At 37.2% G+C, this 20,238-nt stretch overlaps 1 protein-coding gene across 1 annotated transcript; it reads right to left on the bottom strand.

Annotated features, from left to right (window-relative positions):
* Window positions 1-17,543: 17,543 nt before the first annotated feature.
* LOC149167438 (F-box/kelch-repeat protein At1g16250-like) lies at window positions 17,544-19,381 on the bottom strand. The gene has a single exon (XM_089432981.1). It carries the CDS (start codon window positions 19,089-19,091, stop codon window positions 17,739-17,741), a length of 1,353 nt encoding a protein of 450 aa, XP_089289107.1. The 5' UTR covers window positions 19,092-19,381; the 3' UTR covers window positions 17,544-17,738.
* Between the last annotated feature and the right edge of the window lie 857 nt (window positions 19,382-20,238).

The following is a 20,238-nucleotide window of genomic DNA, read 5'->3' as shown; positions in this document are numbered from 1 at the left end:
AACAATGCTTCTAATTATTTCTCTTCAAATTTATATTTTATTTTTCTTGTTCACTTATACAATATCTGAGAGAGCTTCATGGGACTCTAAGACCTCTAAAGGTTTTACCCTTGTCATTTCAATTTTGGAGTTCCATTTTTCTTTTATCTTCTTAATCTTTAAATTAACTTTTTCAATATGTAATTTTCTAGAGTTTTGGTTAAATGCAATAAAATGCAATGTATCAATAAGCACCATGCAATAACCCAATGATTGGTTTATTTCCCTTTCCATCATGTGTATTGAATAGAAATAATGTGATATTCAACAAACGTGATGGAAAGACATTAAGCCAATAATTGACTCATCACATGATGCATATTGTTTTCCAATTCTAAATAGGAGATAATCCAGATTGGATCCACATTGGATCCCACTGTATTTAGATACAATCTACAAATGTAAAATCATGGATTTTGGCAAGGCAAATGAAATAACACAGTTGACAGCAATCATTGATATAATGTATTTGCATTTCATGTAATGTAATTTATAAAAGTTATGGAGTAAATTTATATGTGAAAAAATTAAAATTTTGTTGTTAATATATTCTTATTGGTAAGGTAAAGTTTTGGCTTATTTTATTTTATTTTTTTTAATTTTGTATGATTTAGATCATTTTAAAGCAGCCAAAAGCCTTATAGATATATTTTCTATGTTGAACAGGGACCCATCCCCGCCAAAAATTCCCTCATACTCTATGTTTCGGTGTACCGGGGACTTTTACAAGGGTTGGGAATGTCATTAGGGACTTGGCGAAATCCAAACTGTTCCCAATCCATCCCTGACAGATTTTGGGGACTTTTCGGGTACTGTTTCGCTATCCCCGAGGAAAAAACGGTATGTTCCTCCCTCCTTTGATAATAAATCACAAAATCCAAGTAATGTAAATGGGGGCAATTCATTGTTTGGCCTAGGTATCAATTCTCTGATTGGACAAACTATCCATGGAATACTCGATGGATCATTTCCTGCGAGATATCTCATTACTATTAAGATGGGAGGAAGTGATACACTTCTCAAAGGAACAATATTTGGAGTTGGCATTTCAATGCCACTTCCACAAATAAAGGATGTTGCAACTGTGAATTTTTCAATGCTCTATGTTGTAACAATCAATTTTAACAATTTCTTCTTTCAGTGGAAATCACTTTTTCCAATTAATTTCAATCACCTAGTGACAGTAAGAAATTGTAGATAGAACAGCAAATAATATGCACAATAGAAGACAGTCAAGATCAATGAGACACAGAGATTTAGGTCAAATACCAGGGAAAACCCCCACAAGGGGGAAAACCCAACCAGATTCTTCTTCTATTAGATGTTTATAAAAATTTCAACATAGATACGTAGTCCAAGTACATCGAAAAAATTATTATTCAGAGGTCAAAGCCTTGACTTTTCAATTCAACCAATCCAATACCCAATCAAAGATGAGACAAAAGTCAAATCTAGTCAAATATCAATTATGAAACTTTCTAGCCCTATCAAAGTCAAAGTCGATGCTCCAAAGTGCCCAGAAAATTTTGGTCAAGGCAGCGATAAATTTGGTCTTTCGTGCTTGGTCAAACCCAGTCAGAATAGTCCAAGAATCTTCTTCTAAATTCAGTGAACACACCAAGTCAACATCCAACCAAACCTGCCTCAGATCTGCAGTCAACAGAGGTCAAGGTGCCAAGAAAAGTTCAGTCAAATTCCCAGTCAAATCAGCCTCCAACAACATATCTAAAATCAATGAAACGAAGTCAAATTCTCGTCAAGTCAATGCAGGTCAAATAGTCCCAAAACTTAAAATCAACATTGGTCAACATAATTCGTCCTCCTTTCACACGTGTGAAGTCAAACTGAGGTATTTCAAAGTTGTATGAACCAAATGAAGAAGAGAGATGTGTGATGTGATATCTCCTAGTGATGCCAAGTAAGGTGTATTTATATGTGGTCTAGGGGGTCGAATTTCTCCTCTAGGCCGACTTATACTTTTTGAGTTGACTTGGTCCAACAACAAAAAGAAATTATATTTTTCCAAATGAAAATTTAATTTTTCCAAGGGCAAGTGGGGTTTCCTTGGGGCTTGTTGAGCTTCTCCAAGAAGGAAATTACTCCCTTAGCTACCAATTTTCAACACTCCCTCTTAGTTAGGGAGGAATTTTCGACTGCATCAAAAACCTCGTCTCAAATGTACCTATTTCATCATCATTGCATCATATCACATCTCATCTCATCTCTACTCATCTGTTGAACAATGATGTCTTGATCTAAAGAATAAGAACCATCATAGGGGAGATTAATTTTACACCCTATACCTAATGACAATAGGTGAGATACCACTTACCATGAGAGGTAAGGATCACACACATCCTATTGTTCGTTCATATTCCCACCTTGATCCTCAAGAATCAAGTGGTAGAACACCTGCATCCAGACGGCAGATACCATTTGTCATAAATTATAAGGATTAGACACATCTCAAATCTCCTCACCCATTAGCTAGATGGGTGGAAATTTCAACAAGCCTAGCTTGTGGGTAGGATGCATACTAGAGTATACTCGGTCAAGTCTCTGATTTGACAGTAGGCAACAGATACCACTTGCCACAAGTGGAAAGGATCAGACATCCCTCCAATGATGACAGAGGAGTAGGGAATAGATGCAACTTGCCATAAGTGACAAGGATCAGACAAACCCTAGCACCCTCAACCCCATGAGCTCTTTGGCTCCATTCCCCTCCCTCAAAGATCCAAACGCATGGGGGGAAGAGCATTGCTCAATGTTCTCAATTAGACATGACTTCTCGGAAGGGTCACATCCACCAGTCCATGTTGCTCTCTGAAGACCAAGAACTTCCCTTTCGAAAAAGTATTGGTAAGTATGTTGGCTATCTACTCATCAGTCGAAATGTGATGGAGTCTTACAGCTCCTCTCTGCACCATATCCTAGATATAGTGATATCTGATCTCAATATGCTTGGACCTATCATGGAACACGGTATTCTCTAAAAGTTGGATCTCATTGTTGTTGTCGCAATATATTACAGTCGTATCTAGTGCCTGCTCAAATAGCTCTCCAAAGAGCTTCCTCAACCATACCACCTCTCAGTTAGCCATGCTAGCAACAATGTACTTAACTCTAGTCATACTAAGGGCAACAAACTTTTGCGTCCTGCTCATCCAATATATCATGGTAGATCCTAGGCTAAAACAACACCCTAATGTGTTATTTCTATCAACAACACTTCCATCCCAATCAAATTCATTGTATTCAATAAGTCTCACATCATTGGTAGTATATCTTAAACCAAGATTGATAGTCTCATGCAGGTATCCCGACACATGCTTAGAAGCAACCCAGTGTGCATGTGGAGGCTCTACCATAAATTTACTCAAGAGTGTTGACAATAAAACATATGTCAAGTCTAGTGTTCACTAAGAACATCAGTGCCCCAATCAATGGTCAGTACTCGGAAGGATTTTTCAGATCAGGTCAAGCATCTTCACCACATAACTTCTTAAAATTTATCTCCACCGATGCGGCCACGGACTTGCATTCCACCATTCCAAATCTTTCCAACAGCGTGACAACATATTTCCCTTGAGAAGGAAAAATCTCACCAGGTCTCTGCCACACCTCGAAGCCCAGAAAGTAGTGCATTAAACCAAGGTATTTCATTTCAACCTCAAAGGCTAGCTCCCTCTTACACTGGAGAATAAGACTCTCCACCTGTCAAGAATAAATCATCAACATATAATACCAAAAACAAGGGCATACCTTGGACGACTTTGAAGTAGAGAATTGGATCAGCATTTCTTCTCGTAAATCCAAGCTTCATCAGGTAGTTATCAATGCGGGCATACCAAGCCCTAGGAGTTGTTTTCAACCCAAAGAGGGCTTTCTTAAACCTGCACACATGAGTCTTCTTGTCATGTTCTTCAAAGCCCTGTGGTTGCTCCAAGTATACTTCTTCCTTGAGAATGTCATGTAGAAATGCGGTCTTCACATCCATCTGGTGAAGTTTCCATCCCTGGCTAGTAGCAAGAACAACGATAAATCGGATGGTAGTATATCAAGAAACCAGTGCAAAAATGTCATCATAGTCCTCTCCCTCTTTTTGGGAGAATCCTCTAGCCACGAACCTCACCTTGTACTTTTCAACACTTCCATCAGCACCATGCTTAATTTTGTAGATCCACTTTGATGTCACAACAGATTTCCCTTTGGGTCTCAGAAACACTTCCCACACATCATTCTTCATGATGGACTCATATTCTTCAACCATAGCATCCTCCCATACTTGTTCTTTCATTGGTTCTTCAAAAGTGCATGGTTCAGCATGTATAATGTTGCTCATAGCACAACATATCCCTGATATCGGCATGGCTTCTTGCTTTCCCTGAAGGTTCCTCTTGCAGTGGCATCTCTCAGGGGGTGCGAGGGACCCCCCTATTTGTTGCACGGGGCGCAGAAGGGGGTTCACAGGGGGGGCGCAGCCCCCCTGTTGGGGGGTTTCAAGGAGGGGGAAGTCCCCCTGCACGGGGTTCAGGGTGGACCCTATATTAGGTGGGCAAACCTACCTATGGTTTTGTGCATGGGTTTTGCACATGATTTTCGGCATGATGGTTTTCTGCCCATGGTATTTTGTAGATCTGCTCAAGGGAACTACAGCGATGTTCTAATCCAAGGTTAATGGATTGGGGTTTATGAATGCTTCGACATGTATATATATGTATTGTAACATTGAAAGGAAAATAATGAAAAATCATTCTAGTAGTCTTGGTCTTTGGATCCAGGGGAAAATCTCTGTGTATATATGTTTTATGTTTTGTGTTCTCGCCGTTGTTTATTTTATGTTTTTAGAATTCGTATGCAGGTAATTTATGTACAAGGTTAAAACCGACAATCAATGAGACATAAATTTAGGTCAAAGACCAGGGGAAAACCCCACAAGGGGGAAAACCCAACTAGATTCTTCTTCTATTAGATGTTCATCAAATGTTCAACAGAGATACATAGTCCAAGTACATCCAATAATTAGTCAAAGGTCAAAGCCTTGACTTTTCAAGTCAACCAATCCAATATCCAATCAAAGATGAGACATAAGTCAAATTTGGTCAAATATCAATTTTGCAACTTTTCATCCCTATCAAAGTCAAAGTCAAAGTCAATAGTAGTCAACGTAGGCCCTAACCAATCAAATTCAATGCTCGAAAGTGCCCAAAAAAATTCAATCAAGGCAACAACAAATTCAACCTTCCTTGCTTGGTCAAACCTAGTCAAAACAGTCCAAGAATCTTCCTGCAAATTTGGTCAACCATCAAGTCAATCTGCAATCAAACGTACCTCATATCTGTGATCAACAGACATCTAGGTGCCCAAAAATGTTCAGTAAAAGTCCCAGTCAAATCGGGCTCCCAAAACAAAGTCAAGTTCTCCTTAAGTCAATGCAAGTCAAGCAATCCCAAAATAGAAAATCATTGCTGGTCAACAAAATTTGTCCTCCTCCTTTCGCACATGTGAAGTCAACCTGAGGTATTTCGAAGATGTATGAACCAAATGATGAATTCAGATGCCAAGTAAGGTGTAATTATATGTGGTCTTGGGGGTTGAATTTCTCCTCTAGGCCGACTTGTACTTTTTGAGTTGACTTGGTCCAGCAACAAAAAAAATTCATATTTTTCCAAATGCAAATTTAATTTTTCCAAGGGCTAGTGGGGTTTCCATAGGGCTTGTTGGGCTTCTCCAAGGAGGGAATTTCTCCCTTCTGCCAATTTTCAACAGAAGCAAAAGTAAAACATACATATATAGACATGAATGCTAGTTTTTCTTCATAGTCATCTTCACCTCCACCACGAACTCCAGTTACCTTGTCATAAGTATATGATCCAGCTTCTATTATCAAAACCATGACAAATCCAACTATCATGATAGGTGGAAATAGCCTCGAAATAAACATGAAGATCTTCATCTTCACCAACAGCATGAATTTTGGGGTGGAGAAAATGTTGTTAATGAAGATATTTGTCTTCCCCAAAAGCATGGAATTTTAGATGGAGAGAACGTTGTTAGTGAGATGTTGGAATCTATTTCTCAAGGTTACCTCCCTCATTAATATGGTTGGATAATGGAGGTGAAGATGGGTGGAATATATATATATATATATTGTTGTCATCCCCAACTTGTTGTCCCCTAGAAAATTTTGGGGTGCACTGTAACCATACCGGAAACTCATCTCCCCTCCCTACTTTTAAGAATATTTCTGAAATAGACTTATTCTGAAATCCATTCTGAAATATTCTTAAAAGTGGCCCATAAGGAGCTGACGGTTGCAGCGTTCAAAAAGGGGGTAGAAGCTCTCTTCCAGTAGGAGCGAGTGAACGATATCACGAGGTTGAAGCTCCCTTCCAATGGGCGCTAGAGAACGAGAGAAGATTGTAGCTTTCTGCAAGTGGGTGTTTGTATACTAACAAGACACTGCATCAATACAAATGTAATACTTTTATTTATATCATAAGAAAGAAGACAAACAGCAGCAGCAATGGTTTTCCCCCACATTGGGTTTCCACCTAAAATCCTTGGTGTTCTATGTGTGTTTGGTGTGATTTCTTTATGTTCTTTACTGCATACTAAAAAATAATTAATCTACTAATGCACTGATTAAGAATAATCATTTGTTCTAAAGTTGAGTACGTACATAAAAAATCAATGAACTGGATATACGCAGGTTTCCTTCTCTAAGGTTGTGTACGTACGTAGGTTGCCTTAATAACAGTAGCATATATTTCTCATAATATAAAATTGGAAGTTTGAGTTTAAAGCACTGATTCACCCAACTCACTCCCAACCCCCTTTCAATTTTTTTCCCAACAATTGGTATCAAAGTGGGTCCCTTTGAAGAAGCTTGATGGCTTAAAGGGAGATCCATCAAGAGGGAGTATCTTCTATCCAGTCACTCTTGTTTAATGGAGCTAACTTGGTTTTCTAGAAAGTCAGAATGAGAGCATATTTGCAGTCGCTTGGAGCTGATGTTTGGGCAATCCTTGAAGGAGGCTATCAATATCCATCCTACATCCCCTTGGATGATGCAGGGAAGAAACAATATGAGACCAATGCAAAGGCAGTCAACTTTCTCTTAGGAAGCTTGGCAGAATCAGAATTTGTAAATATTATGCCGCTGAATACCGCAAAAGTTATATGGGACAAGATTATCCAGAGCTATGAAGGTGACACTAAAGTAAAGAGCGCTAAACTTCAAACATTTAAAATTCAATATAAGACTCTCATAATGCATAATGATTAAAGTATTGCAAGTTTTTTTCCTTAAGGTAGATAAAACCGTTAACTCAAATGAGAAATCTTGGTGATGAAGTAAAAGATTCAATGGTTGTTGAGAAAATCTCAAGATCTCTAACCCCAAAGTTCGATTCAAAAGTCTCTGCCATTGAAGAAATGTAGGATTTGAAGAACCTCACTATTGAACAGCGTCATGCAATCTTAACAGCTTATGAAATGAGAAAAGGGGGTCCATCAAATATCAGAGAAGCAGCATTCAAAGCTACATATAAAGGAAAGGAAAAAGAAGAGATTAAGGAAACAAGTTACATATCAAACGAAGAAGAAGCGAATTTCATAAAGAAACTCCAAGTAAGAACTGGAAAGTTTAGAGGTAAACTTATTTTCAAATGTTTTGTCTGTGGAAGAGTTGGTCACTACACTATTAAATGTCCTTATAAAGAAAATCATGAGAAAGGGAAAAATTCTTCAAAAGGGAATGCTAGAGGAAGGTTTGATAACAAGAAAAGTTTTTATACACGCAAAGATATTGAATATTCTTCCAATAATGAGGATGTTGAATCTAATCAAGAATATCAATTTCTTAATGGCATTTGAAGAAAAATGTGTAGATGAATCTGATGATATTTTTATGGATGCTCTAGAAGAAAAAGATATTTTTATTGAAAAAATAACTCAGCGAAAAATTCGTCTGAAATAAGCTAAATTCGCTGAAGAAGTATTGAAGAAACAAATTCTAGAAAAGGAAAGGCACAATGAAAGTTGCAAACTTGAAATAGTGGATCTAAGAAAGGAACTTGAAAAAATAAAGGCTATAAATTTTAGATTTGCTAAAGGATCTGAGACTCTAGATGAAATCATCAAAGTACAACACTCCTCTAATTAAGGTAAGTCTTGGATATAATGGTGAATCATCAAAAACTATAAAATCTTTTGAAACAGGTACAGGAAGCTATCTCAATATAGTAAAAGGAAGCAGCCATCAGAATTTCAGCTCTCAACAAAGGAATGAAGGATCAAATATCTTTCAAGTAAAACAACCTTACCACAACCAAAGGGGAAGCTACTCAAGAAGGTATTATACTCCCAAGTATTCCTACTTCAATGGTCAATGCTTCACTTGTCATAATTTTGGTCATAAAGTTGTTTAGTGTGTCGCTTATAAAACTATTATGACTAGAGAAGCAAGAAAACAAAAGAATGAGATTGGGGCAAAGAAATCTTCTTACAATGTCTTCTCACCTCTTCAAGATGAAATTGAATGTTTTGTTTGCAATAACTTTGGTCATAAAGAAACTGAATGCAGAAGCATAATAGGACCATCCTATCAACATGAACAGAAGACAATAACACCCAAGGTATGGAAAAATAAAACCATAGACTCTGAAAATTGTGGTCTAGCTTTATATGCAAGAGATCAAGAAAATTTGTGGTACATTGATAGCAGATGTTCAAAGCATATGACAGGGGACAAAGATAATTTTATGTCTTTTAATGAAATAAAAAAAGAAAAAATGTAACTTTTGGAAATAATTCACCTATTATTATCAAAGGGAAACAAACTGTGTTATTAAAGAAAAATGTCAAAGTTGGAAATGTTTTATTTGTTGATGGATTAAGACATAACTTGTTGAGTATTATTCAAATGTGTGACCAAAGGCATGAAGTTGTTTTCAAATCAAAGAGTTGTTTGGTAAGGAATCTGGACACAAGTAAGATCATCATAAAAGGAACAAGAACTCCAGGTGATGTCTATGTCTTGGAAGGCGGCCAAGAACATTGTTACTTAAGCAAATCTGAAGAAAGTTGGCTTTGGCACAAAAGATTGGGACACTTTAGCTTTTCTCAATTATACAAATCAAGCAAAATGGAAGCAATTCATGACTTGCCCAACTTCTCTCCACCAGAAAATAGCATCTACGTATCATGCCAATTTGGTAAACAAACTAGAGTTCATTTTAATGCTAAAGAAGGTACTTCAAGTAAGCCACTTGAACTTATTCATATTGATTTGTGTGGTCCTATGAGAAAGAAGTCTCCTCGGGATGAACAATATTTCATATTATTCATTGATGATTTTATAAAAATGTGTTGGATTGGCTTACTTAAACATAGAGCTGAAGCATTTGATAAATTTGAAGTACTCAAGGCTCTAGTAGAAATGAGTATTTGAAAATCAAATGTCTTAGATCTGATAGATGAGGAGAGCTTATATCAGATGTGTTTTTTAATTTCTGTGAATAGCATGGCATCAAAAGACTGTTTTCTATAGCTAGACTCCTCAACAAAATGGAGTGGCAGAAAGAATGAACAGACCAATCCAACAAATGGCATGTGCCATGCTTGATGAGTCTGGAACACCTCATACCTTTTGGGGGGAAGCAGCACATAGAGTGGTGAATATACTTAACAAAGCTCATGTTCGAGTAAACAGTGATAAAACTTCTTATGGACTACGGTTTGGTAAGCCTCAGCGGTCAAACATTTTAGAATTTTTGGAAGCAAATGTTACATAGAGAAAAATGATGATAAGCTTGGAAAGTTTGAATCTAGAGTTGATGAAGGAATCCTCCTTGGATACTCTTCTAGAAGCAAAGAATATAAATGCTATAATAAAATGCTTCAAAATATTGTTGAATGCATTGATGTGATTGATGAAGCATCCACAGGTACCAAAAAGGAAGCACCAGCAGATGATGAACATGTTCCTACTACAAGTCAAAAGGTTGTAGGAGAAGGAATTAGTGAAGCATCTGAAGAAGGAAATGGAGATACAGACACATCAGAAAAGACTCCTTCAAGGTATGTTCAGAAAAATCATCCTGAATCTCAAATTCTAGGTGAAAAGGAAGCAGGAGTGCAAACTAAAAGAATTCTTGTTGGAACTTCTAGTTACTTAGCCTTACTATCCACAATTAAACCTCAAAATGTGAATCAAGCAAGCCAAGATTAATGTTCGCTTAAGACAATAAATGAAGAAATTGATCAAATAGAAAAAAACCATACATGGGAATTAGTATCAAGGCTTCATAATAAAAATGTTATTGGACAAAATGGATGTTCAAGAACAAACTGAATGAAAATGGAGAAGTAATTGGAAACAAAGCAAGACTCGTACGCAAAGGTTATGCTCAACGGGAAGGGATAGACTTTGAAAAAACATTTGCTCATGTAGCTAGACTTGAAGCCATGAGAATGTTTCTAACATTTTCAAGATTTCATAACTTTAAAGTATATCAAATGGATGTTAAATCTGCATTTTTAAATGGGGATCTAGAAGAAAAAGTTTATATTGAACAACTTGAAGACTTCATTATTGGCAATGATAAAAAACTTGTTTGCAAACTTAAGAAGCCGTTGTATGGGTTAAAGCAAGCTCCTTGTGCATGGTATCATTGTCTTGACAGGGATCTTCAATAACAAGGCTTCACAAAAGGGTCGGCAGATAGCAACTTATATATAAAATTTGATATAGACAAACTTTTGATAGTTGTTGTTTACATAGATGACATCATATTTGGAAGCAATGTCGAATCTATGAGTCACGGATTTGCTTCAATTATGCAGCAAGAATTTGAAATGCCTCTACTTGGTGAACTAACATACTTTCTTGGTCTTCAAATTCAACAAACTAAGAATGGTATCTTTCTTTCTCAACCCAAGTACCTCAAGTAGATTTTGAAGAAATATGGAATGGAAGACTGCAGGCATGTATGCACGTCAATGGGAACAGGATGCAATCTAAGTCAAAATGATGATTCTCCTTCAGTTAATCAACCAAAATACAGATCTATGATCAAAAGCTTGCTCTACCTTACAGGAACGAGACCATATATTATGCATGCAATTGGGATTGTTGGACAATTTCAAGCAAATCTTAAATAAACTCATCTCCAAGCAGATAACAGAATATTCAAGTATCTACAAAGAACTCAAAATTTCGGTCTATGGTATCCAAAAATTACCAACTTTGTACTTCATGCTTACACAAACGCAAGAGTACTAGTGGAGGAGCATTTTATTTGGGACCCCGCTTGGTGTCATGGTTCAGCAAGAAACAAAGTTCCATCACTTTATCTACTATTGACGCAGAATATGTTGTTGTTGCATCTTGTTATACTCAACTTCTATGGACGATCCAAACATTGCAAGACATTCAAATCACTTGTCATCAACATGTTCATATTCTCTGTGACAATACTAGTGCCATAAGTATCTCTAAAAAAATTGTCACGCATTCAAAAACCAAGCACATTCCAATCAAATATCATTTTCTAAGAGAACAAGTGCTTGAACAAAAGGTCATACTGGAATATGTTTCTTTAAATGAACAAGTTGCAAATATATTTACAAAGCCACTTCCATGTGATTCCTTTGAATATCTCAGACATAAATTAAGAATGATTCATGCTTCATCACTCTGCTAATTATTCTAATAGGTATTTCATGTTCAGGGGGAGTTGAGACTATAAATTACTACACTTTACTTTCTGTATGCGGATGATGTGAAGGACAGGCGTGTATGTACATGGTTTCTGAGTTAGACAGACGTGTATACATCTCAGTGATAGGTAAAAATGACAGATTCATGGAGAGCCTCCTATATGCATTCATCGTTTCTTTTGTTTCTGACATTGGTTTGTTGTAGTCTGTTGGTTTATGGGGAGCAACTATTATCCCTTGTTGGGATTATGGTTTCGTAAGCATGTCTTGTTGCATACATTTGCTAATGACTAGATATTTCTATTGTTACCATTGGAGATCTATATGTTGTTTTCTCACTTGTTATCAATGATGCATGGACTCCAGCTGATAAAGTTTATCTATTGTCGTGCTTGATGAGGAGGATGTGCCTGCTATGATTTAATGATGTTGAAGAGATTAATGCTTCATTGCCTTATCTTACTTTTTGATGAGGATGTTCATGTTGCTTCTATATTGTTGTTATCAGATATTCATGTCGCAAGTTCTTATATGGTATATGGTGGTCACTAGTGACTATCATGATCCTACAACCTCATTGTTGAGGTCCTAGTTTTGGTTATTTATGTAAAGGTCTTGTAAATACTCATGATGTAATCATTGTAATATTCAGTGATGTATCGTCTCTTGAGTCGTGCTTTGTACTTTTTAGACATTGTTGTAATGTTGGGATCAAGTAATGCCTTGTATGTAATCCCATTATTTTGGGAAATCAATGAATATGGGTCAAATATGTGTTGGGTGATTGATGTAATCATGAGTCAATGGTGATAGGAAAAGTCATGTTTGGTCAAATCATAAAGTTTTGAATATCTTCATAAGGTTTTGCATATGCTAAGGGGAAGCATAGTCAGAAAATTCAGCGAATCAGATCTACAATGATCCTCTTTACACAGGGGGAGAGAAGTCTTCATTCAACATTGGTCAACCCTTTTCCCTTGATGTCAAAGGGGGAGATAAACTTCTTGTTTGTAGCAAAATGTTTGGTGAGAAGTCTTGGTATTTGCAAATGTGTTTGCAGGTATTCGCAGGTGAGGACCAAACACCAAAGTAGTTCCCATCAAGTCCAAAGGGGAAGATTGTTGGCATTATGGCTAATGTATTGTCCTTGATGGCAACCTATTTGATAACGATGTCAACATTATAATAACAAGGTGATTATGCAGTTTGGAGGTTATGGGACAAAGGAATAACAATTCAGAGATAGATGGATGATAAAATCAAAGTTTTGAAAAAGTATACACAAATCCTAAGAAGAAAGGTTGCATACATACGCGGGTCTTGTAATCCGCACCATGGTATTTTGGATACCAAACGTCATTACCATGGTATTGGCCCATATTATTTGGAACGATAACGGATATTTGATCATGTCCAAGAATACTTACAACATAACCAAGATATTTACCTAAGGTATTGGCTAAGGCAAATATAATATAAAGAAATGGAGATCAAGGTGTTGTGTGTGCAAGTATTAGGTTGTCTATGAATGATTTGATCTGGAACAAGTGTGCACCAGCGAGCAAAAAGAAGTCTCAGATTTGAAATCTCTGAAATATGTTGACATATATGCTTGGTTGATTTACTTGTTGCAAATGTCTAAGTAGCTTATATTGATGAAACTGTGATATTGTGATCTGAATGTTTTATTCAGAAGTTTGTAGTATTCACAGTAAAGGTTGTGGAAAGTAAAATTGTGAAGTTTGTAGTATTCACAATAAAAGTTGTGGAAAGTAAAATTGTGCTTGCAACGAAAGTTTTACAAATCGAAACATAGGTGTGTTTGGGAATAGTTGCGTACATACGCGGATCTGTCTCTGTAGGGTCGCGTATATTTTCTACGAAATAATTTTTCAATTTGTGCAGATTTGTACGCGGGTGTTGTGAATTATAAGTGCGTACATACGCAGATCAGCTACAGGGAAGTCGAGTATACATTCCAAGGTTTTGTAGTATGACTTGTTGATGATATTTGATAATTTATGTTATGTTTGTTGTTGTTTGCCAATGATGTCTCTATCATGATAATTTGTGTTTGACAGTGTTGGTTGGGATGAGTTGGGTTGAGTTGGCTATGAATATTGATTAGTGATGATTGCTACAGTATGGTGATCTGTGTTTGATTCACTAATCTATGATTGGTTCAAGTGCTCTGTGACTGATAAATGATCTATATATGATTCAGTTATTGATAATTCAATATTCAGTGTTCTAAGATCTGTACATGGGTCTTATACAGAGGAAATGCGTATATACGCAACTCTTATTCAGTACAGTGGCATACAGAGTTTGATCTTTGTTATTTCAGGTTGGGTTCTACATTCAGTGATTTAATACTTCAGAATTTCAATTGATTTGCAGTGTGACAATGTTTCAAATTCAATGCTTTAGTTTGTTTAGGTTTATGATTGATATGAGTGCAGTTTGAAAATTTGATGAAAGGTAGCCTACAGATTGTGTGATGATTGTTTGACAAGTGGATCCAATCTGAAATATTCTTAAAAGCAGTCCGTAAGGCGCTGAGGGTTGCAGCCTTCAGAAAGGGGGTAGAAGCTCCCTTCCAGTAGGAGCCGATAAACGAGATCAGGTGGTTGGAGCTCCCTTCGTGTGGGTGCTGGAAAAGAAGAGAAGATTGTCACTTTCTGTAAGTGGGTGTCTGTGTACTAACAAGACACTGCATCAGTACAAATGTAATACTTTTATTTATATCATAAAAAAGAAGATAGAGACAGCGACAGCAGTGGTTTTCCCCCACACTGGGTTTCTACTTTAAAATCTTGGTGTTCTATGTGTGTTTGGTGTGATTTATTTATGTTCTTTACTGCATACTGAAAAGTAATTAATTTATTGATGCATTGATTAAAAATAATCATTTGATAAAATAGATAAAAAATCAGTAAACTAGATATACACAGGTTTCCTTCTCTAAAGTAGCATATATACGCAGGCTGCCTTAATAACAGTAGTGTATATTTCTCAGAATATAAAACTGAAAGTTTGGGTTTAAAACACTGATTCACCCCCTCCCCCCCTCTCAGTGTTTTTCCCAACATTAATACGAGAACTAAGGTCAAATTATCTCTATTCAAATATTAAATAGCTGAGATCTGCTCTTTTAGACAGAGAATTGTGAATAAAAGCAGTTAATGAAAAAGCAGTTTACGAGAGAAATTGTCTAACTTTTAGCACTTTCTGATATTGACTATTGGTATTGACTAATGACCGTATTTAGTCTTAATCATGACTTCTCCATTTGATTTATGGTCTTTTTCTGGTATTATTTGCTTTACCCCTAAAGGTTGTCCACATTCTGATTCCAGAAGCAGACAATGGATTTAATCCCCCACAAACCTGCCATGCAGCCGTTATTCTCCCAAATGTTTCAGATGGTACAAGAAAAGAGAAAGTTATTGTCTGTATTAATCCAGTGAACTTTATTAATTTTGGAGCCTCTTGCATGTTGGCACCGCCTTAAACATATATCAGCAGAAATAATAGACACTAAAAAAAGATTTCTTCTGTTGCAAATCTCATTTTCTCCCAGTAGCTTTTGTGAGTCTATTTAAGTTACTAAAACTTGCATGAATAATGATGTTTGACTACTACAACTTGTAACATTATTTATTGCTATGGTGATTTGGTTGTCAAGAACCACAGTTTAGAATTTAATGGTAGCCAATATCACCAAAAAGCATTACAGCTTTACTGATAAAGGTTGTACACTTTCTTACTCACATGGGAAGCTCTATTGGCAATCGTCGTTTTATGAAGTATTGTGTACACCATGAAATTCAAAGTTCAAATCCCCCGTCAAACCAACTGGAGACACCCAAAAAAAAAAATTATATACTTTCAAATTCTGAAAGCAGACAATGGATTTACTCCCCTACAAACCTGCAATGTTGCCATTATTCTCCCAAATGTTTCAGAGGGTACAAGAAAAGCGAAACCTATTGTTTGTGTTAATCCGGTGAACTTCGTTCATTTTGGAACCTCTTGCATGTTGGCACCACCTTAAACAATATCAGAAGGAATAATAGACACTAAATAAGGATTTCTTCAGTTGCAACTCTCATTTTCTCGTAGTTGTTTTTGTCAGTCTATTTTAAGTTTCTGAATATTACACGGATGATGATGTTTGACTACTACAGCTTGTAACCTTCCTTTATTGCTGAGGTGATTTGCTTATTTTGCAACTTCACTTTCTCCTAGTGGTTTATCAATCTGTTTCGAGCTTCTGAACCTTGCACAATGATAGATTTTCACCAGTTTAGCTCAGTTATTCTTCACTGCACCAGCGCATACAGTCAGCAGGTACAGAAGCAGATCCGTACAGCAGCAGCAGGAAGTACACATTTAAGGAAGGCTTTTACAGCAGCAGCTCTGGCAACAGTTTGCCAAGGTCCTTGTGTGCAGCAAAGTGTCAGGAAGGCATAGTTATGTAGAGTAGAGGGCACATGCATACCCTCACATGTATGCACTGATCTTAGTTTATTTTCAGTTTTGCCACCTTCAATTAAACTTGTTTCCTTACTGTTTCAGATTTAAAAGTTCCAGTTCAGTTCGATTTCTATTTCAGTTCAGTTTAGTTAGACACATATATGATTTATTCAAGGGTGTAGATGCCAGGGTAGTTAGAGCACTTGCATGAGGAGATAGTGAGAGCACAAATCCTGAGGAGTGTGCATGTTCGTGCATGCATACATGGCACAGTCACCCTCCGGTTGGGGTGCACTAACTCTGGCACTGTTATTCATCCAGGAGGGTGCACTGGCTGTATTGATTAGGGGTAGAATTTAACTCTGTCAGTGGGGGCACTTCATGCATGGACCTAGTTATAATGTATCTTCTGTCTTTTATTCTAGAAAATAGATGAGGGGCACACCAGTGGATTGGTTAGCAAGAGCTTTGAGCTTTTGCATTGTGATTTTATTCTTTTAGAGTTAGTAGAATACAGATGCTGTTTTGAGGATTCAAATCTGTGTGTTTGCTGTTCATATTATCAGCAGCATGTGCTTGTAGGTTTACGCATTCTATAGCTGTTATTTTGATTAGTGTTTTCTGTTTTAAGCTATCTAAAATTAAGGTTAAACTCCTGAGTGCAGAACTTACTTGCCATGGTCTGATCTGACACAGACGATGACTACTATGGCTTGTGACTTTCCTCTGTTGCTGTGACAATTTGATGTTTATAGGAAACAATATGAATAAGAAGCTAAGAAGCAGCCATGTACATATTGAAATGTAGACATAGCAGACAGATAGATAAAGATTATTTCAGTTGCAATCTCATTTTTCTCCTAGTAGTTTTTCAATTTGTTGTTTCTGAATCTTACAATGATGATGATCTTTAACAACAATGGCTTGTAAGTTGCGACTTTATTCTGTTGCTGTGGCGATTTGTTTTTATTGTGTCAAGGAAACACAAGTTTCGGAGTTAATACCAAACATTATAAAAAAGAAGCTAACAAGTCATTTACTCATTAAAAAGTAGATGTTCCAAAACATGACATTTCAGCTATTTCTGTGTTCATACTCAATAGTTTTATCTTGAAAATTTCAGCAGAGAGGAGAAAGATAAAAAACGACTATGAATCCCGTTAAGGTAGGATAACCCTGATGTGCGTGTCATATTATTAACAGACATACAAAAGTAGTTCATACACCCAGTTGGGGCAATTGAGAATTTATCTTCTATGCCACAAGATGGAAAATGCAGATCACCATAAAACATTCCAAATACAAACAGCTTATTATCAATTTTGATACAGCACCAATTAGAAGATTATCATCATAAAGTATAAACAAAGCTCACTGTCTTTATAATGAATGTGATGCTGTTTTCCAATGATCTGTCGACGGATTAGATATATACCCGAATGGCATTTTAATAGATCAAATGGGCAGCATGAACAGAAATTTCATATTTCCTACTAGAAAGAAAAGCAAGAGAGCAAGAGAATAAAGTGTTTATCCCATCCCAATTCCAATTTTCTCCATTTAAGCCCCTCTTCCCTCTCCGACCGCGTGCCGGGCCTACACACCAACACATTGAACCCTGGTTCTGCATCCGGTTTCATCCCCACGATCCAAAGCTCGTCACCAACAGACACCAACCTGTAATCACATAGAACCAGCTTCGAAATATGCCGAATCACAACACCCAAATCTGACCATCGGTTACGCTCCTGGCAATACTCCCACACACTCAAAGAAAACACGGTCTGCTCAGAATTTAACCTCTTTGCATAAGCCCTATTCTCCACAACCACAACATCCCGCATAAAATAGGACAAGTAAGTCGGCTTCGGCCACATTTTGGGCACCAAAACCCACTTCCTCGCCTCCGGATCATAAAACTCACTAGACGTCCTCGACCCCTTCCCAACTCCTCCCATCACACAAAACCTCCCATTCAACACAAACCCTATGGCATTGACCCTCTCTCTGTTCAAACTGGGTAAAATTTCCCATTCGTTGGTCTCGGTATCAAATCTCTCGGCGCTCCTTTTTCCCAAACCCACAAAAGGGCCCTCGAGCCTCTCGTTCGTCAGCCCCCCCGCAACATAAATATATTTCCCAATGCTCCCACAGACAAAACATCTCCGTTTCCTCAAGTTCATAGACGGCAAAACAGCCCAACAGTCATTGTTGTTTTTACAGTATGGGACATAGCTAAGCATTAGAGTTACATCGTAAGCAAACTCTGCGTACTCAAGCAGGAAGAAGAGCTTACCGTTAATGGCGGCCACCGGGGGGTAATAGCTGAAGCTCTTGAAGGAGGACTGCTCCAGGTGGAGGATCAACTTAGCGTAGCCGTCGAGCTGCTCTGCTAATAAACCCCCGGAGACCATGTCCCTCGCTGACTTCGACAAGCCCTCGGTCACATGGGGTAACAAGAGTGGGTCTTCTATGGTTTTCCCTTTCATCTGCACCAGATCAACCAGGTAGCGCTGGAGAATAATGCGATTGTCCTTTTGCTGGAGGAAAGCGAGGAAGAGGTAGTTGTCACCAAAGGCGCCCAGCGCGACTCGAGCCTCCGACGTGAAGGCGAGGCGAGGGTCCAGGGCCGATCTCCATACGCTGGAAACGGCAGAGGCAATGGCGCGGCTGCCGGTGCTGAGCTTTGCCAGGCAGCGGATAGCAATGTCGTTGGGCAGGCCTGGAATCAATTCACCCTCAGCAGTTGTTATTGTGAGATTCGATCCTTGGCCTTCCGTGGAAGACATTGTCGAAACAGGGCGGCCAGTGTCATAGATCTGGAGGTGGCGATGAGTGGAAGCCATGGCACCCTACGAATCTCTATATTTCTCGGAACTCCCTCTCATTTCTGATTAGACCTTTAGGCACTCGCATCATTGCAGGTTAACAATTTTGGAGAGCAAGCTTTTCAGTCATTCAGCGTTGTGGGTTTGATCCCGTTGACTGTTATGGAAGAAAAGAAGAATTCAATGTCCAGATTCAATGGTGATTGTGAAGAGATACAGGGGATATGACGGTTTAGTTACTATGTTGCGTAAGTCGGTGAATGCCAATAGGTATGGTTAAGCTGTGGTTAGTGAATTCTGATAGGTATTGACCACTGCAGGGTGAGAGAGAGAGGGAAGTGTATTATCAACTACAGGAAATTTAAGGAAAGTCACATAGTATTGTTTGCAACTTGTTGCAAGTTATCGATTGATTTTAACTCTGTAATATCAAAATTGATTAAATTTGCAAGGTAGTTAAATCAGGGAATCAAAGTTATCAATCTAATGGAGATGACAAAAATAATTTTCAAATAAAAAATGTGCGTGATTATTCAAAAAAAAATTATGCATTTTGCTTTTAATGTAACTATGTCTATGAAGGTTTGCTTTTAACGTAACTATGTCTATGAAGGTAATGAAGTAGGGGAAGGAGAAATAATCTGAGTAATAATGAGAGACAAAATTATATAAAATTTGGTTTTAATGTAACTATGTCTATGAAGCTAATCAAATGAATTAGGGCATAGAGAAATAATCTAATAATAATGAGAGGAAAAGGTATATAAACTATGTGATGATATTGAAATTGAAACAAAACAACTCTATCAAATGTTGTACCAAGTTCTTGAGTGATATATTCAAAAAAATATATATTAAGTAGAAAAAACATAAGTGTATCATAGAAGAGTTGTTGAAATAAGTGATATAGGGTAGTTTAGTATTTAACATTTCAGTTATAAATTAAGCTGTTGTACCAAGTTCTTGAGTGATATATTCAAAAAAAAAAAATATTAAGTAGAAAAAACATAAGTGTATCATAGAAGAGTTGTTGAAATAAGTGATATAGGGTAGTTTAGTATTTAACATTTAAGTTATAAATTAAGCTATCAAACATATTGCATACAATATTGTAATTTTTATGTGCGTAACAATATTAGGATAAAATTTATATGATCAATATTAA

Source organism: Pinus tabuliformis, chromosome 5_1 (genome assembly GCF_031772625.1).
Source record: "Pinus tabuliformis cultivar Carrire ecotype Pingquan chromosome 5_1, CPIR1, whole genome shotgun sequence".
In the NCBI taxonomy this organism is placed as follows: Eukaryota; Viridiplantae; Streptophyta; class Pinopsida; order Pinales; family Pinaceae; genus Pinus; species Pinus tabuliformis.
The sequence above is the reverse complement of the archived record's forward strand: the minus strand, read 5'-3'. Positions and strand labels throughout refer to the sequence as shown.